The 27765-nt window shown below is 38.5% G+C and overlaps 1 protein-coding gene across 1 annotated transcript in view; it reads left to right on the top strand.

Moving 5' to 3' along the window:
* The window catches only part of lrp1bb (low density lipoprotein receptor-related protein 1Bb), a 176067-nt gene that overhangs the window by 108983 nt on the left and 39319 nt on the right, over positions 1 to 27765 (top strand). The window contains 25 exon segments of the mRNA XM_026375678.1: positions 250 to 384; positions 573 to 702; positions 1121 to 1247; positions 1407 to 1558; positions 2238 to 2362; positions 2577 to 2948; positions 5930 to 6119; positions 7464 to 7668; positions 9827 to 10019; positions 11736 to 11861; positions 12776 to 12904; positions 13095 to 13214; positions 13992 to 14105; positions 14311 to 14460; positions 14667 to 14789; positions 17874 to 17993; positions 18869 to 18997; positions 19512 to 19634; positions 20040 to 20180; positions 20416 to 20603; positions 21913 to 22096; positions 22193 to 22278; positions 24279 to 24401; positions 26908 to 27089; positions 27233 to 27432. Coding sequence (XP_026231463.1) covers positions 250 to 384; positions 573 to 702; positions 1121 to 1247; positions 1407 to 1558; positions 2238 to 2362; positions 2577 to 2948; positions 5930 to 6119; positions 7464 to 7668; positions 9827 to 10019; positions 11736 to 11861; positions 12776 to 12904; positions 13095 to 13214; positions 13992 to 14105; positions 14311 to 14460; positions 14667 to 14789; positions 17874 to 17993; positions 18869 to 18997; positions 19512 to 19634; positions 20040 to 20180; positions 20416 to 20603; positions 21913 to 22096; positions 22193 to 22278; positions 24279 to 24401; positions 26908 to 27089; positions 27233 to 27432 — 3867 coding nt within the window.

Here is a 27765-nt window from a genome sequence, read left to right as displayed (position 1 = left end):
CTGTAAAATTTGGCTGACAATTGCCTTTCCTGTTCAGGCACAATATGTCAACAAAGCGCTGTGGCTGAACTGTGTGGGTATTTGTGCCATCATACTTTATAGTCCCACACTACATTTGGTGAAATGGGCCGTGCTGCAGTAAAATGTGGTTTCATGAGCTGCTTTGTTTGAGGGCATAAATACTTTTGTGGCAGCCGCATTAATCATCCCAGTTTTCTTCTGTCATTAACTGTATGGTGTATTCTGCAGGAAATGACACTGTGTACTGGACAGATATGGGCCTGAACAGAATATCCCGTGCCAAACGTGACCAGACATGGAGAGAAGACGTCATTACTACAGGCATCAGCCGGGTGGAAGGCATTGCTGTTGACTGGATTGCTGGTTAGTATTGTGATTTCTAGGACTTCGAGTGTATTGCTGCAGGCCGTTCTCACTTTATGTGCACGGGTTTTACGTACAGCATCAAGTAGATGCATTTGTTTTGATTTAGATTGATTGTAATACTTGAGTGCATGTGCAGAATTAAGCTGCTGTATTTCCACACCTCACCATTGTAACTTTCTATATAGGAAACCTGTATTGGACAGACCATGGTTTCAACCTAATAGAAATCTCCCGTCTGAATGGGGCGTACCGCTCAGTAGTTATATCTGAAGGACTTGACCAGCCAAGGGCCATCGCCGTACATCCACAGAAAGGGTAGGAGATTTGTAATTTTGTTTTTACAATTCTGTTTCAAAACCAAACCAGTTGGTGGCCATGTTGATCAATCTTCATTTATCACTTCCAGTATCACTTCCAGCTGACATTATTGTCATGTGTGTTTGATTTACGTACAGTGTGGCTTCTTCTTTTTTTATTTATAATTATTTACAATTGTCTGTGTTTGAAATTGACAATAAAACATTTACAATTACTGTTACTGTTTACAGTCGTCTGAGATCTTTTGATCAGCTGTAAAATAGTAGTAGTAGTAGTTGTCTTTATTACTGCTGTAGATCATGCCAAATGTGACAGGACATTGCCTAAAACATTTGTGTCTTTGTAAGAGAACATGTCTAAATAGTATTATATGTTTTCAGTACAGTTTGTGTTTTTGTTTTGGTATGCTGGCCAGGTTTCTCTTCTGGACTGAGTGGGGCCAGAACCCTTGCATTGGCCGCTCCCGTCTGGATGGTTCAGACCAGGTTACCTTGGTCAACTCAGGCATCATGTGGCCCAATGGAATTTCCATCGACTACGAGGTGCCGTTGCCCACAGACACATAAACTCTGTTCATCTCGTTTAGTGCAGCTGCATTCCTACATACCATTGCTCCTATCTCATCTTATTCTTTTGTGACTGAAATATTACTATTCCCAACCGGTATGCTGTGTGATATGCATTTTAAAATTACCTTCTAGGAAAATACACTATACTGGTGTGACGCCCGCACAGATAAGATCGAGAGGATCAACCTTGAGACAGGTGAGAGCCGTGAGATTGTACTGTCAATGGCCAACGTAGACCTGTTCTCAGTGGCTGTGTTTGGACCTTACATCTACTGGTCTGACAGGTAATTTATTATATCCTTAAATGCACACACATATATTGGTTCTGCAAAGCCTGAAATACTAAGCTGACATTAACCCTTCCCATTAAAGATCTCATGTGACAGTATTAGGAATGGCAGTTAGGTATAGTGTGGATCACCACTTATTTTTGTAAATACTCCAGATACAATTCAGTGTCATCAGCAAGTTTTAATATATATTAATGATGCTTTATTTTCCTTCTTGAAGTCGGCCAATTTATGCCTAGTCTCCTGCTGCAACTTTTGATTGTTGTGGGCTCTCTGAGGCAACATCAAACTGAGACTAATTAAAACTACTAGGTTGTAAAAAAGTCAATCACATGCCTCTTTTGTTTATTTTGCATGTTATTGCATTATTGCATGACTTAATGATCTGTCATCTCATTGTCTTTACAGCTTGGAACACATTGATAAGAAGCTGTTAGCATTTTTGCATGTTTAATTTTAACAGTTTAAATGTGTCAGGTTGGGGTGATCTTAGTATTATACTTTTCTTTTCTCAGATTAAATTACTGTATGTCTAGATCTAGGCCAGTCTGGCCTATCCAGTTTTGTAATTACACTGCCCCAATGAAATCAGAATACACTATGCTGTCTTCACTTAAAGAACCATCCATTTTAACCATGTATTGCGCACCCGGTCTCTTCTGGTGTTGTTTAGGGCCCACTCGAATGGTTCAATCCGCCGTGGCTTCAAGAGTGATGCCAGTGAAGCTGTGACCATGAGGAGTGGTCTAGGGGTCAATTTGAAGGATGTGACCATCTTCAACAGAGGCAGAGAAAAAGGTTTTTTTCTTTTCCTATTGATTTACACAGTGACATTCTTTACTTTTACCAAAATTACCAGTTTTTATTACAGTAATACACAAAATGTCTTAGTATGCCAATTATACTTAGTTTTATGTGTTTTCTATTATGCACTGCCACATACAATTTAAACATGTTTGAACAGAAATTGAATTGAAGGAACTGAAAAATAAACATATGTTGGGTCTTGAAGGAACCAACCCCTGCGCCAGGAGTAATGGAGGATGCCAGCAGCTGTGCTTTCACCTGGGCAGTGGTCGTCGGACCTGCTCCTGTGCCCATGGCCACTTGGCAGAGGATGGCTTTGCCTGTGAGCGTTATGAGGGGTATCTACTTTACTCTGAAAGGACCATACTGAAAAGCATTCATCTTTCTGATGAGAATGACCTGAACTCACCGGTCCAGCCTTTTGAAAATCCTGGATTTTTCAAGAACATCATAGCGCTGGCCTTTGACTATAGTCAAAATACAGCTGGAGCCAATCGCATTTTTTTCAGTGACGTTCATTATGGAAATATCCAAATGATTAACGATGACTGGACAGGAAGCTCTGTTATCGCAGAAAGTAAGTGATGTCATATTTCTGCTGTGTATTTACAGGACTTGTATGTTATTGTGTCATTTTGAACTTTTGTTTAACTTTTCCGTGGCAAACAGAAACTTCCCTGTGCACAGACATGTACACCTCTTAAGCCAATTTCAGTAGCATTACATTTACTATATAGGTGGTCACATGAGTATGATTTGGTACAACGTGGCACAGGTATAGCCGAATTTGTGAATGTGTCTATGCTGGGCTTGTGTCACCTGTATCACTTGCTTCAATTACATGTGCTTCACTCACTTAACTGCTCCTTTTTTCCTTTTGTGATATTTCTTTGGTTGTGCATTGGGGTGTGAGCTCTAATAACATATATCTAGTGCACAGTGGGACTTGGATGAGCAGATTGAATGTAGACACTGACCTAAGACTGCTGCTTTTGCTTTTATTACACAAGTGCAGTAGACAGGTGTTATTAAGATATATCAGTTTTAATTATACGACAAACCTGTTTAGAATAAAATATTCGCAAAACATCAATATCACTTACCGTAGTTATTGTTAGTTGCTCATTTTCCCTTGCATGTCTTTATTTCTTCTTCTTTGAAAAGGCAATTTATTACTGTCAGTATGGTGTAATGCCTATTTTTGAATGCTTTCTGCTCACTTGCTGTCAGGGGTTGAATGATGGGACCAGTCCTTCTCTATGTCTTTACTAAAGCTCAGTCACTGCTGTCTTGATAAGGATGACTGAATTCAGATGAACAGAAAAGGCCTCTGTTCTGCACGGCTAGCAACAACTGCCATTCTGTGAAGTTTCCACCGAGTGCAAAGCTCAGCACCTTCCCACCCCCTCCCCACACTGGAAAATTGGCAGGATGTCACTGATACACTACTAGCCATCTCATAGACCTGATCCCACACACCCCTGCTAAGATACATTTTGCTAGTTTATTTTTTTATCATGTTGAAATTAACATGTATTATTAGGAGCCATCTGTGAGGATTTGTGTGTCCTTCACACTCTAGCGCTTGTGAAATGTAAAACAAAAATGGTGCAAAGAATTACAGAAAAATGTTTGGACATATCTACATTGCATACAGATCTAGCAGGAGGAACTGTTGCCAAATAGCTTATTTGGTGTAAAGTGAAAGCAGCATGTCTATCTGACGAAATCGGCACCTTTAGGCAGCTTCTTACCCTTGACTGAAAATAAAAGCAAGACTCTCCTCTCTTTTCCTGTAAAAGTTTCTGCCTGCGTCCCGTCATTGAGGAAAGGTGAAGATGTTAATCATCCATATTTCCCTAATTAAACCCTGTGTCCTCCATTAATTACTTCCTCCCCCCACCAACATTTTGTGAGAAAGTCCAAGCTGCCAGACGGCTTTTATTGCAATCTATTAATTAGTGATCGACTGGCTCAGGTAGTGTTTTCAGTATTTTAGAGAATGCTTTATGGGTTTTAGAATAAGGGGATACAGCCAACTTTTGTTGCATTTGCCACATGTTCACCATTAAGATGAATTACTGGCTGCATTGACAGATGAGAGTGTGTGTGAAAAGACAAAAAAGAGATGAGGCCAACAATATTTGCCAAATGGCGCACACAGATGTTATGTGAATACTAAGGCTTTGCTAAATGTATTTACATTTTTTTCATTGTCTTGCTATCAGTGTTGGTAGGTGCATAAAGCTGATAATAGAAAAAAAAATGACTCGGTGGCCCTTCTGTGTGTCTCTTATGAAGGATAATCTCCTGTTTTGTCAAATAGTAAACAAACACACTTGCACGCAAGAGAGAATTGCATGAATGAACCCATACACACATCCTGGTTTGTGCAGATAATCTTGCCCATGTTTTAACCAAGCTGATTTCCGATCTGGATGACAAACTGTGATACCTCACAGCTGAGGGTCCAGTGGCTATGAAGTGAATGACTTTATCAGAATAAGAAATAAGCTTTCTGACTACTCGGAAGGAACATTTTTATTAGTAGTTACACTTTTTGGTGTTTACTATTTTCAACCATGATGCCAAACCTTTTCCAACGGTTACAGGTTGTACTTTGTTTAAAATAAAAATACATTTTTTTACTTTATTTTCACTTCCTGAGCAGAATGAAAACAATCCCATGTAACAAGCATCAACAGACAACCTACAGTGGTCCACGGGGAGCAATAGTCATATAAAATATGACAATTTAGTGATTGATATTGCTTACATATTACTGTTTAGATTGGCACTTGTGTAATATGATCAATATGATGATCATATTCAATAAGAAAAAAAAATTCTACAGTAAAAACAAAACATGAATATGGCTATATGCGATCGACATCTCTCTCTAAAGCTTCCCTCTCTGTCACTCACATCCTTGCAGCAACCTCTGGAGGCTGCAAAGCCTTTTCATATTCTGTGTTTAGGAAATTGGTTTGCCATGAAAACATATTCAGTCACTGAGTGACTGTTGCATCAACAAATACCTGTCCAGTGTAGTGAGGCATGAAGTTATTTCCCTGTCAATCACCAAGAAAACATAATCCCAATTCTAACACAATTGGAGCCTGCCATCTGTTACAAGCAAAGTCAATATCTTTTTTTCCTAACTCTGCTCTACAGAAAACTTTGCAATTTAGTAGGCCCAGATGTCAGTATTAGATAGCTAATAAGCTTCACGAACTCCAGGTTCACTCTTATATAAATTATTTATTATCTAAAGTTGGTATGTTAGTTGGTTACTAATTCTGCTAGGAGATTGAGATCAAGTGTATATTCTGTTTTTTTTTTGTTTTTTTTTGTTTGTTTTTTTTGTTTTTTTTGTCTAATTCAAACCTGAAGAACCAAGGAAAAGGCATACTTTGTTGCAGCCATATATATGTTACGTAGATTTATTAAGTTCTTGCCAAGCACAGCTTTTTTGCATTGTCTGAATTAGGTTACTGGGTTCTAACTTGAACAGTGGTCTTACGTGTTCTGCTTTTTTTCTTTTTTTTTTTTTTTAAGATGTTGGTTCAGTAGAGGGCCTGGCCTACCACCGGGCCTGGGACACATTGTACTGGACCAGCTCCACTACCTCTACCATCACCAGACAAACTGTGGACCCGAAACGAGTTGGGGCCTTCAGCAGGCAGGCTGTGGTCACGCTTTCGGAGGAAGATCATCCACATGTTCTGGCCCTGGATGAGTGTCAGAAGTAAGTACCTTCTCTTAATTTCAAAACAGACTGTCTTACATGCATTCTCTAAATGAATGTATCAGCTGGTTAATCCAATAGATATGTGGATCTAAATTAAGCCTTTCAGACATTGGCACACACAACATTTACATGTTACGAGCTGCTTGTATTCACCACGACTCAAGCATGGTTTTGATTTTTTGCTGATGATACCATACTGTACACATCCTCTTTATTTAGTGTCATATTGAAGCATATTATTTGGTCCAAGGAAATACATGAGCACATTACCAAAGTCTAGCTTTTTCTTTTGTGTTGCAAGAAGACTTGAATATGGAGTTTAGTAATTATTGCTTTAGTGTAAGTGTTCAGGCCTTTTATGATTTTCAATTGTGTGCCCTTTTAAAAAAATGCTTTGGCAAAATGGATTTTCTGTTCTTCAAAAGATAACACATCAGTATTCCTGTAACGTCTACTTTAGATTATGTTACTGTGGACATTCTGAAAAGAGCGAGTATCTTGCTACTTCTGAACTAAATTAATTTCATGACCTCAGACTATATCCTTGGTTGGCAATTTGGCACCATATCTAAACCACTCCAGAAACACTGTCTGATAATTAGAATTCAAACTCAAGTGATTAATTAACAGTCCCTGGTTGTGACTTATGACCAGAATCCTTATTATCGCACTAGAGTGGACTTCCATGACTTCATTACAGTATGAGGTGAGAGCCAGGAAAGGGAAAACAGTTCTTATCCAATTTAAAAAGATATGCAGGTTTAATGTCAGGACTTAATCTGTATGATCTGTATTTATCAGTATTTTGGTAAACCCATATAAACTAAGATATAAATCTTTCATTTGTTTACCCTATCACAAGTATCTGTTTTCATATTCTCCCAAGTCCTAACAGAGAAGAATATGAATAAATGACATAGTGATGCTAATCTGTTATCACTGATGAGCTCCTTGGGGACATAAAAAAGGAAAATGACAAGTCACAGAGGTCTTGGCAACTGTGAAATGACGTTAATAACTGACTGACTGCGTAAACCTACAGCTATTTAATACAGTTAGGAAAAATATATAAAAGTGTCCATTTCCATTTGCTTTGCCTGCATGTTAAAGAGTTTTCTGGTTGAAGGTATCATTACTGCTCAGTTTCAGAGTACACATATTTGTTTGGTAGTTCTTGCTCAGATGGTGTAAATACATTTAGGTGAAGTAGTAAGAGAGTCTCCAATGCCATCTGCATATTAGACTGAAGACACTTGCTGTTGCTACGTTGCAAAGAAAAATATTATCTGCTCACTTGCTATTAATAGTTTAATTAGTTTGTTTGTCTGTTACACATTGTAGCCTGATGTTTTGGACCAACTGGAATGAGCAGAGGCCCAGCATCATGAGATCCACCTTAGCTGGCAAGAACATGAGGATTATCATTGGCTCTGATATCCTGACACCAAATGGACTCACCATTGACCACAAAGCAGAGAAGCTCTACTTTTCAGATGGAAGCCTGGGCAAGATTGAGAGATGTGACTATGATGGTTCCAGCAGATATGTGAGTATGAACGTAAAGACCTTGAATAAAGATAATAACTGCTGTTGATAGTGCTGTTTTGCTTAAATGAAAGGGACCCAATAATTGACTATATATAGAGATATATAGATATATAGATTTAGTTTTTGCCTTTCACTGGGGGAGATCATCATAACAAAACATACGTGAATTAAGGCACATCTTCATTGACAGTATGTCAACTAGAACTTCCCTTTTTTTCTTAAAATGATGCATGTCTTTCTGTCTTAAATCTCCCATCTCTGTCATCTAATCTTCTATCTCTATAGAGCTTCTGGAACATTATCCTTTATACCACAAATAGGATCTGAAACACCTCTTGATTTTTTTCACCTCCAAGGGTACATATGGTTTCCTTATTCACAGAAGTCATTCTGTGCTAAAGTAAAGAAGCCTAGTGAGGGGACTTCTCATTTTATCCATGAAAAGTTGCATACATAATTTATAACATCCAGACTGGATATAGATCTTTATTGTGGGCATGGAAAGGATTATAGTAAAAGATTGTCTTTTTTTGCTATGGATTTCAGTTTTTGCTTGACATGACCTCTGCAGCTCAGCACCTTGGCCCATCACAATTAGTTACCCATATGTTTGCTGAGCCAGGTCACAAGACTCAGAAAGACTTCACCTTTGGGTCCCCACCTGCCCTTGCTGCAGTCTAGTCCTGCTAATGAAGGCTTTCCAGTGAGATCGCTCTGTTTGCAGATTTTCCATTCCAATTAAAATGTGTAAATTAAACAGAGGAGGCTGATTGTCAACTTCAGCATTTTTTCAAACTGTAATTGCTAAAATGTTAGGACAACCCATCCAGCTTTGGCGTTTGGCACTAATCTGATACATGTAACTCCTCAAAATTCCCAAGAGCTGCAAGATAAGATTTTTGAATCATACATGGATTGGGGCAAGTTAAAAAAAGACAGGTTAAATCCTATAAAAGAAATCATAAAACACATTATGAAGCACCAATCCTGTGACATATACAAATATAAACATGGATGGCAGTGGAGTGCCATTGTGAGCCCAGCTACTCTCCACTGTAGCAGTGCTACATGCTGTCAGTGTGGGCTTCTCTCCCACATGCCATTTTGAGAGTGGAGGCCCATGTCATTAATGAATTCAGTGCTTCATAAAGGGCAGCAGATTATAATAATAATGACATACTTTATTGATCCCCATGGGGAAATTGTTGTGTGGACAGCTGCAGTAGATGATGGCACTACTTGGGGGTGTCCAAGGACACCTCGACATGTAGCCAGGAGGAACCAGGAATCGAACTAGTAACCCTGGGGTTTATAGACGACTGCTGTGTAAAAATAACCAAAAAAGAGGAAATATAAATTTAGATAATCTAAGTATCATATGAATATATTGTTGAATTGTGAAAGAGTGATACAAATGTATGAAATATGTTCACAATTACCCAAAACACGAGTTCGGAACAAAATTAATACATTGCTGGCTGCAAACCTAATGTCTCCCAGATCTAATTTCCCATCAATATGTTCCATCCTACCCCATCTGGTGTTTTCTCTCTCTTTCTCTTTCGCATTCTCTCTTTCTCTCTGTCTCTCACTCGCTTGATGGCCAGTTGTTGCTTCCACACACTGGGCTCCTTTAATCAACACCTGTCGTATTAATCCCTGTATGGCACAGGGGTAATGTGAAATGGCTTACAAGCCTGTCCCACTAATGGCTGAGACTACATAGCTGCTGGAGGCCCCGAATCTCCCCCATTCCACCCAACCACCCCCCACAAGCTTAGAGAGTCCCAAAAGGAGGCATCTGATGGATTCCTGCCTGCCTGCCAATTGACACTGTCATTTACTCCCCCAACATCTGGGTTAAGCAGTCATGTGGGCAGCAGGGGTGATGTGTTGATTAATGAGTCGAAACATTATTCTTTGCATTTTTCCTAGGGTTCCTCTCACAGTTGTGTCACTGCTCTCTGCAGTCATCTCTTAAAAATACCTTTCTGCTCTTTTTGTTGATGCAAGTGCAAACATTGACCTTGTGAACTGTATAAATTCTTGTGTTATTCCTGTATTATGTATGCAAGCTAATAGAATAATTCATGTGGCCTTACCTTAAGAACAATGGAAAGAAGTCCTGACATCACTGCTCTGTTCTATTATTATAGGTCATAATCAAATCAGGACTGGGGAACTTTTATGGGCTCACCATCTATGGAGATTTCATATACTGGTCAGACTGGACTCGCAGGTCTGTGATGCGATCAAACAAGTACACAGGCAGTGACACTAAGGTACTCCGAGCAGATATACCCCATCAACCAATGGGCATTATTGCCGTAGCCAGGGACACAAACAACTGTGAGTATTTAAACACCTGGAGATTAGCTTAATTCAATGACCAATGGATGCAGCCTTGTGTCTGCAAATATTTGTGCATGTGTTTGCAGGTGCCCGCATGTTCATTTGTCCTTATGGGAGAAGTTTATGCATGTGCATATTTATTATAATAGTGTAGTGTAGGACAATAGACTAAAATAACTATGTAGCTTTTCTATTTGCACTTTCTACTCTAACTAAATGATAATACTATAGGAAACAGTGTATATCTGTGTCCCGTCTACAGTTTATATGCATTTATCTGTTTTAGTTTGTTTTGTGAGGGCTAGATACAGTTTGATCCCCCACTGGCCTGACATTTTTGGAAACATTTGAGGAAGCGATAAAGCCAGATGGATTATGGCTATTGAAGGCCAACACAAATAGTAACATTTGCAATGAAAACAGCATTGTGATTAAAATATATCAGCTGATATTTTTACTTTTTAGACGAACATTGCCTAAACAAGCTTTTTGGCAAGACATTTTTTATATTTTGTGACAGGAATACGATTAAAGGTAGAATATTTAGATTATAATTATATTTCACTGAAAAAAGTTAAGAGAATTTGTTCAAGGCATACTTAAAAAAGTATAAATCTGTAAATCTTAATAAATGTAAAGAAATGAATACACAAGTATAGCGTAAATACACGAGTATTAAGAAACAAAGTGAAATATTCTACACAAACATGATACATCTTATTAATGTGTCATCTGAGCTTTACTAACTAAAAGCAAGTATTTAAAAACATTGCTCATTTTGCTATAGAAAAACTGTACCGATGATAAATGAACATGATCTTATTTAGAATGGCTAGAAACTAAAGTTTCAGAGGTAATTAATAAAAAAAAGTAGTCTCTGTTGTAAAGGGAGTCTCTTAAGTGTCATATAAAGTTTAACTTCCAAGTAGGACAAAGGGAAGTGGGCTTAAGCTTGTCCCAATGGTTGGACTCTCTTCCTTGTTTATATCATCATAGGAAATCATCAAATCATAAGACCTCCATGGGCACAGCTATAAGTCTACAGCCCAACTTGCAATGACCAGCATTTAATAATCAGTTTATCCTCATTGGTTTTCATATTGTTTACATTATTAAATTCTTATTGCTTTTTCCCTGAATATCCTGACTATGAATAATAATACAAATAGTTTATCTGTGCTGCAGAATGCTTTCTTCTCATGAATAAAATACTCATAGCTTGAGGCTAGGTAATAATAGAGGCTCTCCAAATGGACATGCATGTCTATAAATCATTGCAATTGATAAGTCTGTTGTTGCTGAGCTTGTTTCATGCACTTTTTCTCAGGGCTGGACGAGCACTTACATTTTCTTCGACAGTTCATGTGTGCACTTTGATTATCCCATTTAGTTCAACATATGATTCCCACAGAGCTACACGTAGCCTTTTCATATAGCACCTCAGGCACAGAGACAAAATATGCCTCATTGTAACACATTTGCTATCTGTCAGTGAGTTTACCTGCCTGTAGTCAATAGACCGCAGATGGTCCTTTAAATTCACACAGAATGTAATTGTAAATATTTGACTTAAATCTAAAAATGTGAATTATAATCCTATTAAACAATGTGAAGACAGTTCTAGTAGTATATTGACAACCTAAGTCTGATGATGGTGTGCCCTGGGATACTGCTCCTAACATCTTAATCAGTTCTCTTTGGTTGTTCTTGAAGGTGAGCTGTCCCCGTGCCGACACATGAATGGAGGTTGTGGTGATCTTTGTCTCCTGACCCCGTATGGCAGGGTCAACTGCACTTGCCGTGGAGAGCGTGTGCTGTTAGACAACAACAGATGCGTGTGTAAGTCTGATTTAATTATACTGAGTTTGTAACGGCTAACCCAGATATTGATTTTAATGGCACTTTTTTTGAGTTGCTTATTTTAAAAGAAGTGATCTATATTCATGTGCTTAGTCTAATGTGTCATCTGTTAACACTCAAGTTACTCAGGTTTATGTGCTGTTTACATGAATTTTATTGCATTTAAATTGACCTGTACATAGCTGCACAAAAACAGCAAGGACTGACCAGCTGATATCTCTTTCTCTTTGACTAATCAGTGAATCTGCAATGATTCCAGTAGTCATTGTCAATATAATAAAGCTACAATGTTGTGTGTGCTACTTTAAAATTCAGTCAGACTGCAGAAACACAGTTGAGAGGAATAGGATGTCACAATTATTTGCCTGAAGTCACAAGTAGAAAGCATTCCTAATTTGACACATTGCTGGTTGATTCTGAAATGCTGTGTGTGGATAGTCCATAAGGTGGGAGGAGCTGTTTAAATGAGGGACGTTTGGCCAGACTAAACATGGCAAGTGACTCAGAGGAGCTGGATGCTAGCCTGGATGTCATGGTAGAGGACAGACTTTCTGCTGCACCCTAATTTCAGTCGTTACTAGTGCAGGAAGAGGTTTAGTATTTTAAAATTGTGAAGCTGCAATGTTGACATTTATTATTAAACCTGCGAACTACTGTAGATCAAATTTAATCATTAGCTACCATGAGAATATCAAAATATGCCAGGCGGTTCAGAGCTAGATTTCACTCAATTTAAAGTTTAATGATAATATCATGACATTTACAAATGCTGAGTTTGGGGAATACATTTTGAGTAATATGCAGTCAATGAGTTAACATGTACACAGTGAAGTTTGTTCAGCATATGCAGTTGAAGCTTTATGTGTTATCACCCTTATTGTATTCTCCTGCAGCAGAAAATTCATCCTGCAATATCCACACTGAATTCGAGTGTGGGAACGGAGAGTGCATAAACTACCAGCTAACCTGTGATGGCATAGCCCACTGTAAAGATAAATCAGATGAGAAGATGCAATATTGTGGTAAGAACTATTTCACCACTCTGTCTGAATGCACAGATACTGTAAAATGTATTTTACCTAAATATGGGTAAAATATGTTGATTTGGTCAAGTTCTTGTAACAACTGACAAAAGCACCTTCCGACACTTCTGTTACTAGATGCAGCAAAGGTCTGTTGTTTTTAACATATTATGCAATTCAATCTGTTCAGACAACAGGAGCTGTAGGAAGGGTTTCAAACCCTGCTACAACCAGAGGTGTGTTGCCAACAGTCATTTCTGTGATGGGATCGATGACTGTGGAGACAACTCTGATGAAGCTTTCTGTAGCAGTGAGTAACAGCCGTTCTATGTCCTGTTCACAACACAGAACTTCAGGCCACATGTTGTGCTAAGCCTTCACTGTCTAATGAGCACCAAGATTATAATGAGTGCACACATTCAAAGAATCTCTCAGCCACCGCCCTGAAAAGCTGCTTCTGAGAGCTTGGCCAATGGTTTTGGTTCTTTCAACATGATCAGAGTGATTTTGTTTTGACCTTGGTGATGAAAAATCTAGCAAAAAGAACAGCTATGGGTGGTGAAGAAAATATTTGTGTATACCAAGCTTATTGACCCCACAAGGAGACAGTGATAATCTCATAATTAATGTGGACCTTCCAATTCAGCATTCTGAGCTTTCGGGAAGGACTTTATCCCACTATGGTGTGACATTTTTAGCTTTGCATTTGATGGTGCAAGTCTAACTTTTTCTACGAGAACATTTAATTATATTATCACATAAGTCATATACTGACAAGATGCAAAGAGGTAGTACGTAAACGAATGGCACAACCAGGAGGCGCCTCTTGCATATTAAGTGTGAATTGCTCTGAACAGCTTTAAAGACAGTTGTGACTCTCAGGCAATTTTTATAGCATAGACAGTCCAACTGCACAGATACTGCAGCTCATCACAAACCTCCTCCTGTCTGGCAGTTTGCAACTTGGAGCTAATTTTCACCACAACAAGAAAGAGCTTCTAAGTATTGTTGTGAGCTGTACCTGAGACTGCCTCTGAGTGCTGTTTCTGTTCTGTTATCTTTTTGAAATGCAAATGATCTCCCCCAGATGTCACGTGTGGCTCATCAGAGTTATCGTGCAAGGACGGGAGCTGTGTACCCAGCTCAGCCTGGTGTAACCAGGTCATTGACTGTGCTGATGCCTCAGATGAAAAGAACTGCAGTAAGTCCTTTACCCCTTGCTTTACATTGCAGTTGAAGTGAGCATGTAAACATATGACTAATGTAACTCTAAAAGATGAGATAGATCCAGTAACTCAGATCTGTGTTCGTCTCTCAAATCATATTCAATACTGCCCCTCTCCTTACCTCCACCATCAGCAGCATTGTAAAGAGGCAGTTATTGTGGTGCTGTGTTTTGTATTCAGGCAACAAAGACTGCTTTCACTTTTACAAGCTGGGGGTGAAAGAAAAAGATTTCATCAGCTGCAACTCCACCTCGCTGTGTATCCACCCTTCATGGATCTGTGATGGTGCAAACGACTGTGGGGACTATGCTGATGAGATCAACTGCCAGGGTTAGTACCCAACATACACACTTAGATCGTACATTCAGAGGTAAATCAAGAAAGACAGCTTCAATTAAAAAAAGACTTAAGACAGATTTAATATTCAGACATAATTATGACAGTGGAATAAGAGGTTCAGACAGAGCTTAGGAAAAGATGATGACCGCAATCATTGTTAATGCACAGAGAATTTACGTTTTTGTTGTGCGTCCTAGTTTCCCATGGGCAGAAATGCGAAGAGGGCCACTTTGCTTGCCCGAGTGGAAACTGTATCTCTAGCGTGTGGCTGTGCGACGGCCAAAAAGACTGTGAAGACGGAGCAGATGAATTCCAGTGTGGTAAGCCGAAAAAAATCTCACCTCACCAAAGAAGCACTTTTACACAATAAACTGAAATGGTGTTTTGTGTTCTAACCTGTAGAAACACACACACAAACAGAGTTTGGAAGGATATTTATTTACCATTAACACGAATCTATTTGTTGTAATGTTTTGTCATTTAAATAGATCCAGGCATGCAACAAATATTGCACACACTATATTAGGAGAGACAGAAAGATGAGAGATGATTGTTTATCATGCTGTTAGGCAATTTCTCTTTACTCTGTTTTTACCCTTGTTGAGATTTCTCAAGTGGGTGTTGCTGCTTGTTTGAAAGTCTAATTCTGACCCTGAATTCACAGTGAGGCTGTTGAGGACACAAGTTTTTCTCCTTCTCTTTTTGAATCCTAATTTACAACACTTCTAGTATAACAATTATTTAATGAGCTATCAGTCACTGAAATGATTATAGTGAAGACGGAAACGTGGAATCAGTTGAAAGTGTTGACATATGAAGGGATTACACATTACAGTGCCACTCCTCTACTTCCCTTAGCAGAGACAGCGTAAACATTTCTTCTTCTTTGATCCACGCTAATATATGCAGAACATCCAATGACAAAGTCAAGATCTCTCTAATTAAAGAGGAAGGCTATGATTGCGTCATGGTATGGATTAATATTTCATGTCAAAAGCAGCAGCTCACAAACATACTTTACCTGTTCACATGTTATTTCTTTGGACATCAAAGCAAAATGGACTCGGTGGTTTAATGTAGGTGGTCAGTGTGGCTGCTAAACTTCATCACTGTGACACAAGTGCACAGGCTAATTAGTCATGATGAATTAGTCCATCCGCACTGTCAAAACATTTGCTGCACATATTTAAGTTGTTAGCCATTTTTATTGTCTAGTCCATAAACTGCACAATCTAACCACTTAAAGTTCAGTTCAATTCAATTCAATTCAATTTTATTTGTAGAGCGCTTTTTACAATTGACATTGTCACAAAGCAGCTTTACACAACCAAAGAACAGTACATGAACAGTGAATGTGTAAGAATCATAATAATCAGATTGTCCCTGATGAGCAAGCCGAGGGCGACAGTGGCAAGGAAAAACTCCCTGAGAAGGCAACAGGAAGAAACCTTGAGAGGAACCAGACTCAACAGGGAACCCATCCTCATATGGGTGATTATATGCTGTGTAGGCACATAAAGTGCAACACTTTATGAAGTCTTTAGCATTTAGCAGTCACATAGATTAGAGTATTGCATTACACTAACTGTGAAATGTAATTGTTGCAGTTGGCAGTTATGAATATCAAACACTTTTCATGCTAAACAAATTTAAACAATTTTGGAACCCCCAACATTCACCATTTGAAATAATGTCTCCTAGTAACTTTGGTGACCTTTTCTCTAGTACAACCAGCATCTTGACATTTGGTTTTGTGAAATATGAAAATAAAAAGATACAAATATATGGTAAATATTATACCTGCTCCATTCCATCAAAACATACATATTTTTATTATGGGCACATTAGCATGTAGCTCAAAGTACTGCGATGGTGGCGATGTTTTTGTACAATGCATTTCATGGTGATATTAGTGTCAACTTCAGGAAGAATAACACTAAACACGAATAATCACTAAATGTGACCATAGAAGATGTCTTAGTCTTCAAGAGTCCTATATGGCTAATTTAGTTTCCTCTTCCTACATGTTTAACCAGCATCCTTACACTCATTTCTTTTGGAACATACAGACATTTATTTTGTAAATTGTCCATGCATTTTGTCAAAGAGATGCAGAACACTGTTCCTTTATCTAAAATGTCATTTGTGCCAGTGTGAAATGATAACATCCCATGCTTCAAATGTGCTTATATCAGAACTGATATGAATTATGCCTCAATTCGTTGAGAAGTTCTGAATAGCTTTTTCAGGGCAAATAGACAATATTCCCATTCCTCTGAGTTAATTATCATATAAAAAGCTCCAGCCACTGATAATCTCACTGCAAAGGGGTTTGAGGAAAATGCCATTACATTTCAGAAATTTCAAATTCAACATCTGATTAGACGAAATAGTCATTTGTCACTTCACAATGCATAATAAGCTCTTCTACTCTGTGAAACACTATTGAAAATGAGACATGAAAGACTTTCTTTGATACATTTAATGTGCTGTAGACCTGCTATTTTGTTGTACACTTGAAGCAGCTGTTAACATTTGAAGTGCAAATTCGGTATCACACACAGAAAGACTGGATAATCATGGTTTCCAGATTTAGCCGTTTAATGTTCATCCTATCCCTATCTTACATCACCGTACTGTATCAGTACATGTATAGCTGGTGTGATGTACAAAGTCTGACAGGAAGGAAGCGCAGTGTTAAAGACCCCCTCAATCCCTACCATCCACAGCCTCGGTACGACCCATAGTTCCTTGTACAGTGGTCTGACTTGAGTGAGACTGAGTACACATTTCTGCTTCCTTCTTTCAAATTTCATCAAAGTTCTGGCAGACTTTCACCAGGCCTAACATCTGAGAGGAAGACACCAGAGAACAATTCTCAAGGAATGCTCAGTGACACTTACTCAGCACAGACTATGAACATATCCTCACTTCATATAGTGTTCAGCAGGGTGCCATCTTAATTGACATCCAACAGCTTACTATCATCTCTAACAGCCTAGTTTCTTTTTAATAAGATAAAATGTATAACCTTAATTATCAATACTTGATTATTGCATACGTGATTTGCTACTGATAAAGTTTTAAATCATTTGTTGTGTATTCATTTGTTTATTTTTTTTCACAGTAACTGGAGGCATTCATTAAAATTTCTTTTTTTTGTTAGACGAGGAGAAAAAAAATGCTATTTACAATCGTATGTGTGGCAATGTGCTGCTGCAACTTGCATGATGTTTGGCAGAAAAACTACAGAGGAAAAAAAAAAAGACAAGCAAGCCTAGAGGCAAATAGGAGCCAGCCCACTTGTTGTGTTTTGATTAAAAACACTCTGCCTCTACTATGTTGTTTCCCTCGCACTTTTTTTTTGATTTATGGTCTTATTTCTTTCCCACTTCTCTTTGCAGACTCGTCATGCTTATGGAACCAGTTTGCCTGCTCGAAGAACAAATGCATTGCCAAACAATGGCTGTGTGACGGCGAGAACGACTGTGAGGATGGCCTTGACGAGAGCGCGCAAATCTGTGGTTAGTGCCCTTACAAATGTCATGAGGAATCTGCTGTTGGCATGAAAGGTCAAATGCACTATATTGGTGTTCTCAAGACCATGCGTGAATGGACAGAAATTAAACAATCTTAATGAGACAACAAATAAAGCCACAGGCTTTTCTGATGATTGGAGTGGGCACTGAGGCACACAGATTTTTCATCACTGAAGCCCAAGAGGCACAGTTATTGCATTGAGTAAATGAGATGTGTGTGTAATGAATTTCACAATAAAACAAAAAGAAACATAATCAAGACGTAAGAGTTGCTTTGAACACAGGTTGTAAAATTGTATCGCAATGGAGTGTCTTATCCAAAGGGTCCAAAGGTTTCTGAAGTGCAATTTCGGTCAAAAACAAGATATGCATTTAAGCAACATGTGCACAATTGAGCTGCTGTATTTACGATTGGCTCTTAGTGCAGCCAATTTATATACTCTGTTTTGCCTTAAAGGGCAGACCTAAAATAAAAGAGCATATTGCTGGCTTATAGAATTCTACTAAATAATTGTTACTCACTAGAGTGAGTCAGTGTGTGTTAGCTCTGCACAAGCAGAACTGCTGCACAGCAAAAAATGGGGTTTGGTGGGATCATAAAGTGGTATCTGTTCATACCATAACTGAAGCCTTTATTTTATGAGCTGTTACATAGAGATATATATTCCATTAGGACAGAACAAGTGCTTGGATTTATTGAAATAACTGGTAAATATTCACAGATAACTGAAGGTACTTTTGTAATAAGACAAAACACATCTGCTTCAGTTCATTGTTCACTCTAGTAATTTTTCTCTTGTGGTGCAATTGACCCATTGTATTCTTTGAAACTGGAGCATGTTGTTCTGTCCTCCTCTCAGGCTCAGTGACATGTGCTCCAGGGCTGTTTAGCTGCCCTGGGTCCTATGCATGTGTTCCAAAACGCTGGCTCTGTGATGGTGAAAGGGACTGCCCTGATGGGAGTGATGAACTTTCTGCAGCTGGCTGTGGTAAACCCCGTCTTCTCATTGAAAACGTTAAAAAGCCGATTGCAATTATAAAACAACTTTGTGTAATCCCAGATTTAAGAAATCATTGCTGTTTTACACATTATTGTCCTTGTAACTTTGGATTACTGTGCCTAAAGCAATGGCCCATAGACCACAAAACCCACTAAACACCTTCTGTAAATCCTTACTCAAAATTTATTTCAAGCAAAAAAGCAAAAACAGTACATAGTGGGAAGCAGTAGATAATGTTTTTCTTTTTGCACAATTGCAGGCTTCTAAGTGGTCTAATCTGCTTCCCACAAATTGGTACGAGTCCTTTCATGTGAACCTTCATTATCTCTACTTTGATTCAGGCCTTCTTAACAATGGATAAACAATTAGAAATCACAGAGACAAGTGGATTAGCATAAGGCTCGCTATTTTTGATATTATACACATACTGCATGCCATGTTTAGACGAAAAATTGTTTATCCACTGATTAGCACTTGAACCCACTTCTTTTTCATGTATTAGCACCCAACAACACATGTGATGACAGCTCCTTTCGCTGCCACAACAAAGCATGTATACCCCAGCGATTTGTCTGCGATCATGACGACGACTGCGGAGATGGATCTGATGAGTCAGTTGAATGTGGCAAGTAGATTTATCTCACTCGCATGCTTTTCATATGCACCAGTGGTATATGGATATACCCTTGAAGTCTGTGCATGTGTACATTCTTCTTTAAGAAAAAGGATTTTTTTTCGACCTGTGCCTGTCTTTTATACAAAACTATGAGATATAATAAGACAGATGGAATCTGTTGCTGTCTTCATTTGTGCTGACCAATTAAATGTGTATTCAAATTGGCCAATGAAGCTATGAACACTTTTATACCTCCAGAAACAATGATTTCCAATCAAAATCTCATCTTGTGCAGTTTTATTTTAAAGTATTTGCATTTAATTCTGCCAAGGTTCCACTCTAAACTGAAGACACGCCACTCTCAAGCCTAAGAGTGGCTTGATGTAAAAAAACTGCCTGTTTCTCTTTCCTCAGTCTATCGCTCCTGTGGATCGGACGAATTCCGCTGCAGGGACGGACGCTGTCTTCTCAGTTCTCAGTGGGAGTGTGATGGCTATGCAGACTGTCCCGACCACTCTGACGAACTGCCTTTGAATCTCAAATGCCTGGCTGCAGGTAAGACTGCTGTTTGGCTCTCAGCAGGAATCTCTTCATCAGTGTCACCAGCAGCACAATCTTGCCCAGAAAGTGGTGGGGACATATGGCACAAACAAAAGGCACAACAACTAGGAGAGCACTCCTGAAAGGAATTAATCTGTGGAAATCCATTATCAAGTCAAAAATGTGTCCCAGCTTTGATGGAGAATTCTAGAGCGTCATTCCAGTAACAGTCATGTCTTGCTCTTTTCAGGAAGCTTGTGCAATGGCTCCTTCTTCATGTGTTCCAATGGACGCTGCATTTCTGAAGGGAACCTCTGTGATGGGAGAGATGATTGTGGAGACCAGTCTGATGAGAGGAATTGTAATGTGAATGAATGCTTGAACCGCAGAGTCAGTGGATGTACACAGGACTGCCAAGACCTTCCTGTTGGATACAAGGTAAGTGGCCTCTGGGCTAGCCATGGTTCAGAGGCTTTAAAGTGCCCCCTCAGATTCACTTTATGCATCTATCGATTAGGTACAAGATACAGTAAAGGTGAGACATTAAGAAAACAACTGAAGAGAAGAGAAACAACATGTTAGCCAGTCATTGTGGTTTGGTGTTAAACCAAATTCTGCACTGCACAGTGGTTGTTCATTTTTGAATATGAGTCACAGCCATAATGTGTTCCACTTCAGGCAGTGTTATGTGCACTGAATATTCAAGTGTAGAGTATATTACTACAGTGAAAGATTTTAATTTAAAAACTTTACTAACCTGCGGTTCTAAACAGTAGCAACATTTCTAATTTAAAAGCAGGTAAAGTGTGGGGTTCATATTAGTGATAATGTGAACATGAATGATTAATGGCAAGTAATGAATCTAGCCTAACTTTGCACATCATTAAACAGATAAAGGTGGGTGGGAGTATGCATACATTTAGTATCAGTTTTTTGAATAACCTTGACTGCTGTAAGGGAGGTTTATGCCAACACTGTTACCTGTGCTGAGCCCACTGTGCCATGGTTTTATGGTTGAATCCAGGTGAGGGTCACATCCCCTGGAGTTATGCGTTGGCTGTACTGGCTGTCAGACTGTAGTAGTTTATGCCTTTAACCCTGGATAACCTTTCCATAAGACAGTATTCATTGCACCAAAGAGTCTGAAAGCACCAAAAACCTCTCTTCCCTGTCATGATTTGGCCAGAGCTGGACAGAGAGCGCATCAGTGCAGACCTATAGCTCATCCATTTGTGGCTTGAACAGAGAGATCAGCAGAAAGGCCCTCAAGGTTATAACTTTGGATAAGAAAGGGATTTGCTGTCGTTCCACTGCAGCTGATCCAAGCACTTTTAGTTATTTTTTGGGGACCCTGGTTACTGAAGTGTGATGGAATTTCGAGGCCCAGTACAGTATGTCTGTATCATGGCTTTGATGTCATTATACTGTATAGACCATACATGCTGATATTAGATGCTGGGTCTTGGTGCATTTTCATTGATCAGTTGAATTACATTGAGAGAAAAGGGAGAGTTCATTACTCTAGATTGATCATGACATGTCCACAAGCATGATATAGAGGAAGAACCTTATTTGTTTAGTTATTTATTTATTTTTCAGATTAGCAACAGTCAGATTTCAAAAATGATTTGTTTTAGAATTCACCCTAATAGTGAAGTGAGAGTGTTTTGTCTGCTATACTGACACTCTTGTGTTGCACTTTCTCCATTTATTATCAAAACTGTGATTTTTGTATTTTTATGATCAGTGTAAATGCTGGCCTGGTTTCCACCTGAAGGATGATGGGAAGACTTGCGTCGATACTGATGAATGCTCCACTACCCTTCCTTGCAGCCAGCGCTGCATCAACACCTACGGCTCATACAAGTGCCTGTGTGTGGATGGCTATGAAGCGTTGGAGCGTAATCCCAATACATGCAAAGCTCTGTCAGGTCAGCCTGATTTTTCTTTTCCATCTCGATTTGCAGAATCCTCTGCCTACCTCTAAGTTCCGCTTGTCCTGTATTGTCACATGTTCCTCATTTCAGCCGAAGAGCCTTTTCTCATTATGGCCGACCACCATGAGATCCGGAAGCTGAGTGTAGATGGCTCAAATTACACCATCTTGAAACAGGTATTGCAGAACTGTCTCAGTAATAACATTTTTACAGGATATTTCCAAGTGAGTGTATGGTAAAAACAATGTGCATTGTTACCTCATGTAAAGTCTCTTTTAAAAAGATCATCAAAAGACTAAAAGCAGGTGTCACCCAAGTTGAATTTTAAGTCATTGTTCTCTATTGTTCTACCATATGGGTAGAGAAAATGGGCCAGTCTGATTGACAGAAAATCTCCCTATGGAGGTGCAAGCTATTTTAATTATTCCTTAGTCTCATCACAGCTGCTCCGGGCGATGTTTAAATCTGACCCTTCATTATCATAAACGGTTGGCTGTGATATACTGTAAATCAACCTACGGGCATCCTGTAGTTGTCTCTTACAGTCCCATTAACCTCAGTGTACTTACTGTAGATGTCTTTATGTAAGTTCTCAGAAGCTACAAGTAATGTTAATCACTGCATTAATACTATGACATACTATGACATCACCTCATGTAAAATCCCGTCAGTTGTACTGACCTAATATTCATGAAACGAAATCAGTTAATTCATGTTACAGAATATTCTTGTATAAATTAACAACTCTACAGGTGGCAAATTATGCCTGATTTCTAGTCCTATATAACACTGATATGTTTTATTATGTCACCACCTAATAAGATTGGTAGATGGGCACCACAGAAACAATTCCCACTTTGATATTCTGTGATTTCTTGGCGATTTCATCTAGTGTTGTGAGGTTGAACTGTCAGATATGTCGTGTTTTGGTCGTGTTTAATATGTGGAACAGAAAAATAAGTAGACCGGTGTAAGCATGTAGTATTAATGTGCTCTCAATATGAGAACTTCCATTGTAAAGAACTGTATGTTCCCACTTTTATACCATTTACACATTTTTTCCCCCACACTATTTTATTTTTTGTTCAGAATCTGCTGTTAAAAGCTTTTGAGTCATTTCTGGTTGGTTTTTATGCTGTCTACAGGGAAATGAGTAGAAAATGTAGGTTTGGAACTAGAGACAGATAAAAGTGGAATGCAGGTTTCAACTCTACAGCTGATGTTTGGAGTGGAGAAAGGTTCCCCCAGGACACTTTGGCGCCTGTCTGTGAGGGTGTTGATGATCTGATGAAGATGTCTCATTTCGCCTGTCAGATTATCTGACACCTTTTCTCAGCACCCACAGTGTGAGACAGCAGGGTGGGGGCACTTGTTTAGTGAGCAGCTCTGTCTGACTGACAGTGGGGTCCTGTGAGCATGACAGAGAAGGGAAGTATCTCACTCTTCTGCTTTGATAGGGCTTCAACTTGGCTCTTTGCTTGGCTCTTTGCTTCTAAAGCCTTGTATTGCTGAACACATTGGAACCTATGCAAAAACCACCTAAGTCAGAATTGCCTGTGCAGTACCACATCACACACAGAAGGTGATGAACTTTGATTTTCTCTCTCTCTCTCTCTCTCTCTCTCTCTCTCTCTCTCTCTCCTCCAACTGGTATTTGTACTCGTAAGCATTGCAGATTCACTCGTCTTAATTTGACCAATGGGTTAACAGTGTTTGGGTCATGCATGGTAAGGGGCAGTTATTGTGGATGATAATAAAAATGATTAAGAATAGATTAGTTGATGATGACCCACCTGAGCTGTAAAATCACTAAATTCTATCGCTGTGATCGTTTTAAATTGACAATACTTTTTTAAATTTCCACTTAAAAATCAAGCACTTTTAAAGTAGAATCAAACAGTAAGTACATCATACTTACTGAGTGATTCAAATCACCGCTGCACAGTGCTACACTGAATGTGTATGTAAGCAAGAGCAGCTTTAAAACTTTGTTTGTTTTTTTACATTTACTTACACACTGAAGGTGGTGTGTACAAAACTCTTACAATTTAACCGCAGACACTTTTCTTTTTGGCTGAGTGACGTCTATCATTTAATTTAAAATCCATGTGAACTAAAAGTTACCTTTTAGATATTTATATATATATATTTCTCTCTCTTTTTTCTGTATTTTCAGGGCCTCAACAACATCATCCACATAGACTTTGACTACAAGAAAGAATTTATCTATTGGGTGGACTCAACCAGGCCAAGTGGTCGAAAAATCAACAGAATGCGCCTCAATGGGAGTGACCTCAAGGTACCACAGGATATAGTTGTTGTGACTGCATGCCATATGGTGCCTTGTGCCACTTTGTCCAAGATTCATCACCTTTAGTTGTTAGCGAGTTCCTTTCTAGTCTTTATTAATGCCTTCCCATTCAGGTGCTTTTTTTTTCTTTGGAGGGGAGAATACAGTATTATATAGATTATTATATTTTGAAGATGAATCATCTATTGTATGTGAGTTTGGAAGACCAAGTATGTTGCTTAAGTGGCTCATCATCACTGCTCAGCTAATGATTCACACGTTTTTGTTTTTTTATACATTTATATGTAGTTAACATAATAGATTTTTGCAGTTGACAGCCAATAGCCTGTTAGTTTAGCACCAATGGATGTGTATTCGTAACAATAGGAGTATTACCAGTTGCTTTGACATGAATGTAAAAACCACAATGATACAGTGGTGCTTGCTGGTGTAATCACTAAAGTTTGTCTGCGTCATGGGATTTGGGCTCTGACACAAGAGACACTGGGACTCCTCAGAACACCTGCTGGGCCCTCATGCCACATCTCATTAGCATTGGTGTATGGGGGCATTAGGCTCATTCAGCTCAATTGCTTCCACAGGCTCTGTTTGAGTCACTGCCACAGATTCGCAATAGGACAGGCTGTCTGAGACAGAGATCGGGGAGCTCCTCACATTGGGTTAATTAAAAGAGTCACCGATATCCAGTGCTATTAGCATAGGCTTGTATTATAAGATGGAAAAGCCTGGGAAGCAGAGTTTGACCAAGGCAGAGATTCATTGAATAGGATTGTTGAATTAAAACAGGTTAATTTTCATTCTATTTCAAGAATAAACTAATGTTGCACTGTATTTTGTGGACTGAAACTTTGAATCATTTTGCAATTATACTTCTGACTACATGGTTAGTGATGTCAGAGAACAGTTTTGCATTTAAAAACTGATCGAGAACATGCAGTCTTCTCTAGCACATCCCAAAGACCCTCAATACAGTTAAGGTCTGACCTCTGTGGTGGCCAAGCCATGTGTGAAAATGATGTGTCATGCTCCCAGAACCACTCTTTCACAATTTAAGCCCAATGAATCCTGGCATTGTCATCTTGGAATATACCTGTGTCCTTAGGTCATGGTTGTTTAAGAAATGAGAAATGCAGCTATTCACTGCATCAGTTATTTGCTATTTGCACCTGTTAAATCAGGTGGTTTTTGGACGGACATTGTATTTTCTTGATTACAGAAAATACGGCAAAGCACACCATATTCCTTTATGACAGATTGCTTGGGTGTAGTTTTTTTTAGATCATTAGCATAGTACTTTTTTTATTTTGAACGACTGATTATGCCAACTCAAAGATCATATTATCTCAGGGATAATTTTGAAGTTTCACCACGTTCTAGATTTTCAATGTAACTTTTTAAAGAAATACCTTCATTTTAACCAAATGTATGACTGAGATTAACACATGAACAAGTTAGAAGTGCACAGTCCTTTGCAAAGTCAAATAAAATCTGTTAGTTATATATTAGCTCTCTTCACTCGACACACAAACAGCTAGTGCTGTTGTAAATGCACATCAAAATACAATTAGAATCTCATTAGGACACGCTATAAGTCTGCACTGAGCTAGATTTAATTAGAATTATCTGAGTTGGATAATTATATTCTTGCTAATATCATCTACAACTGAAGCTGTCACACAGCAGGAGGAATGATTTGTACACTCCATCTGTAGTCTCTAAATTGAGAAATGCAATGTATAGGTCAAATTATGTCGGTACATTATTAAGTCTTAAGACACAGCTCCTCGAACCTGACAAACTAAGAACTAGATTGTTACATTTGTTTACATATTAGGTAGATATTAAATTATTTAAATGCAGACAGAAAAACCTGATAATAAAAATGGATTTTAAAGTCACACTAGTTAATGAAAAATAACCAATTTCACAGATATTGTCTTCTAAGAAATTTATTTTGTATACCATTAATACATTCTGCCATAAAGTAAAAACATTTCTGTGTTAATTTACTAAACTGAACTGAAAAAGAAATGTCTCAGCAAGCCAGTCTGCAGTATTTCATCTATCTGACACAGTGTTCTATATGTGACACATTTATTTAAAAAAAAAAGCTCTTCTTTTTAAGTCAGTAATGATTGCCCCGCAGTGGTCTTTAGCAGCTTTTTGTCACAGAGCATGTATCTTGAGCTATTACACTCTTTGGATTGGTGTTTGTGGGACATAAAAATGGGTTTTCAGTGACTCAGCTCCTCCTTTTTATTTCTGTCTGGGTAAATTTCTCCTACCTGACAGAATAAGACCTAACCCTTACTATCTTGTACTTAGTGTTTGCCAGTGATAAAGGATAAAAACACTTTTCTTTCTTTCTTTCTTCCTTTTCTTTTTGCTTATTCTTTTATATACTACTTACACCTATACTATATATTCATCCAATAAAACTTTAGAACAGTTATAAGATTTAGAAAAAATGATTTATTTCTCCTTATCTTACTAGATAGTCCACAGAACAGCTGTGCCTAGTACCTTAGCAGTGGATTGGATAGGAAAGAATCTCTACTGGTGTGATGTGGAAAAGAAAACGCTGGAGGTGTCCAAATCCAATGGCCTTTACCCTACCATCCTGATCAGTTCTAGCCTCAAAAACCCCACAGATCTAACTCTGGACCCCCAAACAGGGTAAGCTTATTCAGATTAATCCAGAAACCTAAAGATCAAGCTCTTGTCAGATTTCTTTTTTTTTAAATTATTATTTCTTTCAATTTGCCTGCTGACGTACATACTGTATAGAGCTTTTTGAACTGTGCTATACTTCTGACTAGGTACGTGTTCTGGGTAGACTGCTGTGAGCAGCCGTACATCGGCCGTATTGGCATGGACGGACGAGGGCAAACAGTTATCATTGACACAGAGATCTACAACCCTACTGCACTCACTATTGATTATACTAACAAGAGGCTATACTGGTCAGACGACAATCACATCCTGTTTGCCAACATGGATGGCACCCAAAGACGCAAAGGTGAGACCAAGGTGTTGTCCTTCTTAAAGTTTGACATTTTGGCATGGACACTAACTTCTTTTCTTGCTGAAAGTTAGACGAGAAGAATAAATAAATAAATAAATAAATAGTAGATCTACCACTGTACTGGCCTACTCTGGCATTTATATATTTTTAAATGTTAATACATTACATTAAATAATGTTAGTAAGGGGTGTTAATGGTGGAAATGGTAACAAACATATCACATCATCAAGTAACCCAATGAACTGATGTTCTTGTGGATGTAACTGATCTTAAGTTTTAAATGTCAGTGCTGCAAATCTTCAGGAAATGTGTAATTTAAGTGTCATT

Source organism: Anabas testudineus, chromosome 21 (assembly GCF_900324465.2).
Source record: "Anabas testudineus chromosome 21, fAnaTes1.2, whole genome shotgun sequence".
Classification (NCBI taxonomy): domain Eukaryota; kingdom Metazoa; phylum Chordata; class Actinopteri; order Anabantiformes; family Anabantidae; genus Anabas; species Anabas testudineus.
The sequence above is the reverse complement of the archived record's forward strand: the minus strand, read 5'-3'. Positions and strand labels throughout refer to the sequence as shown.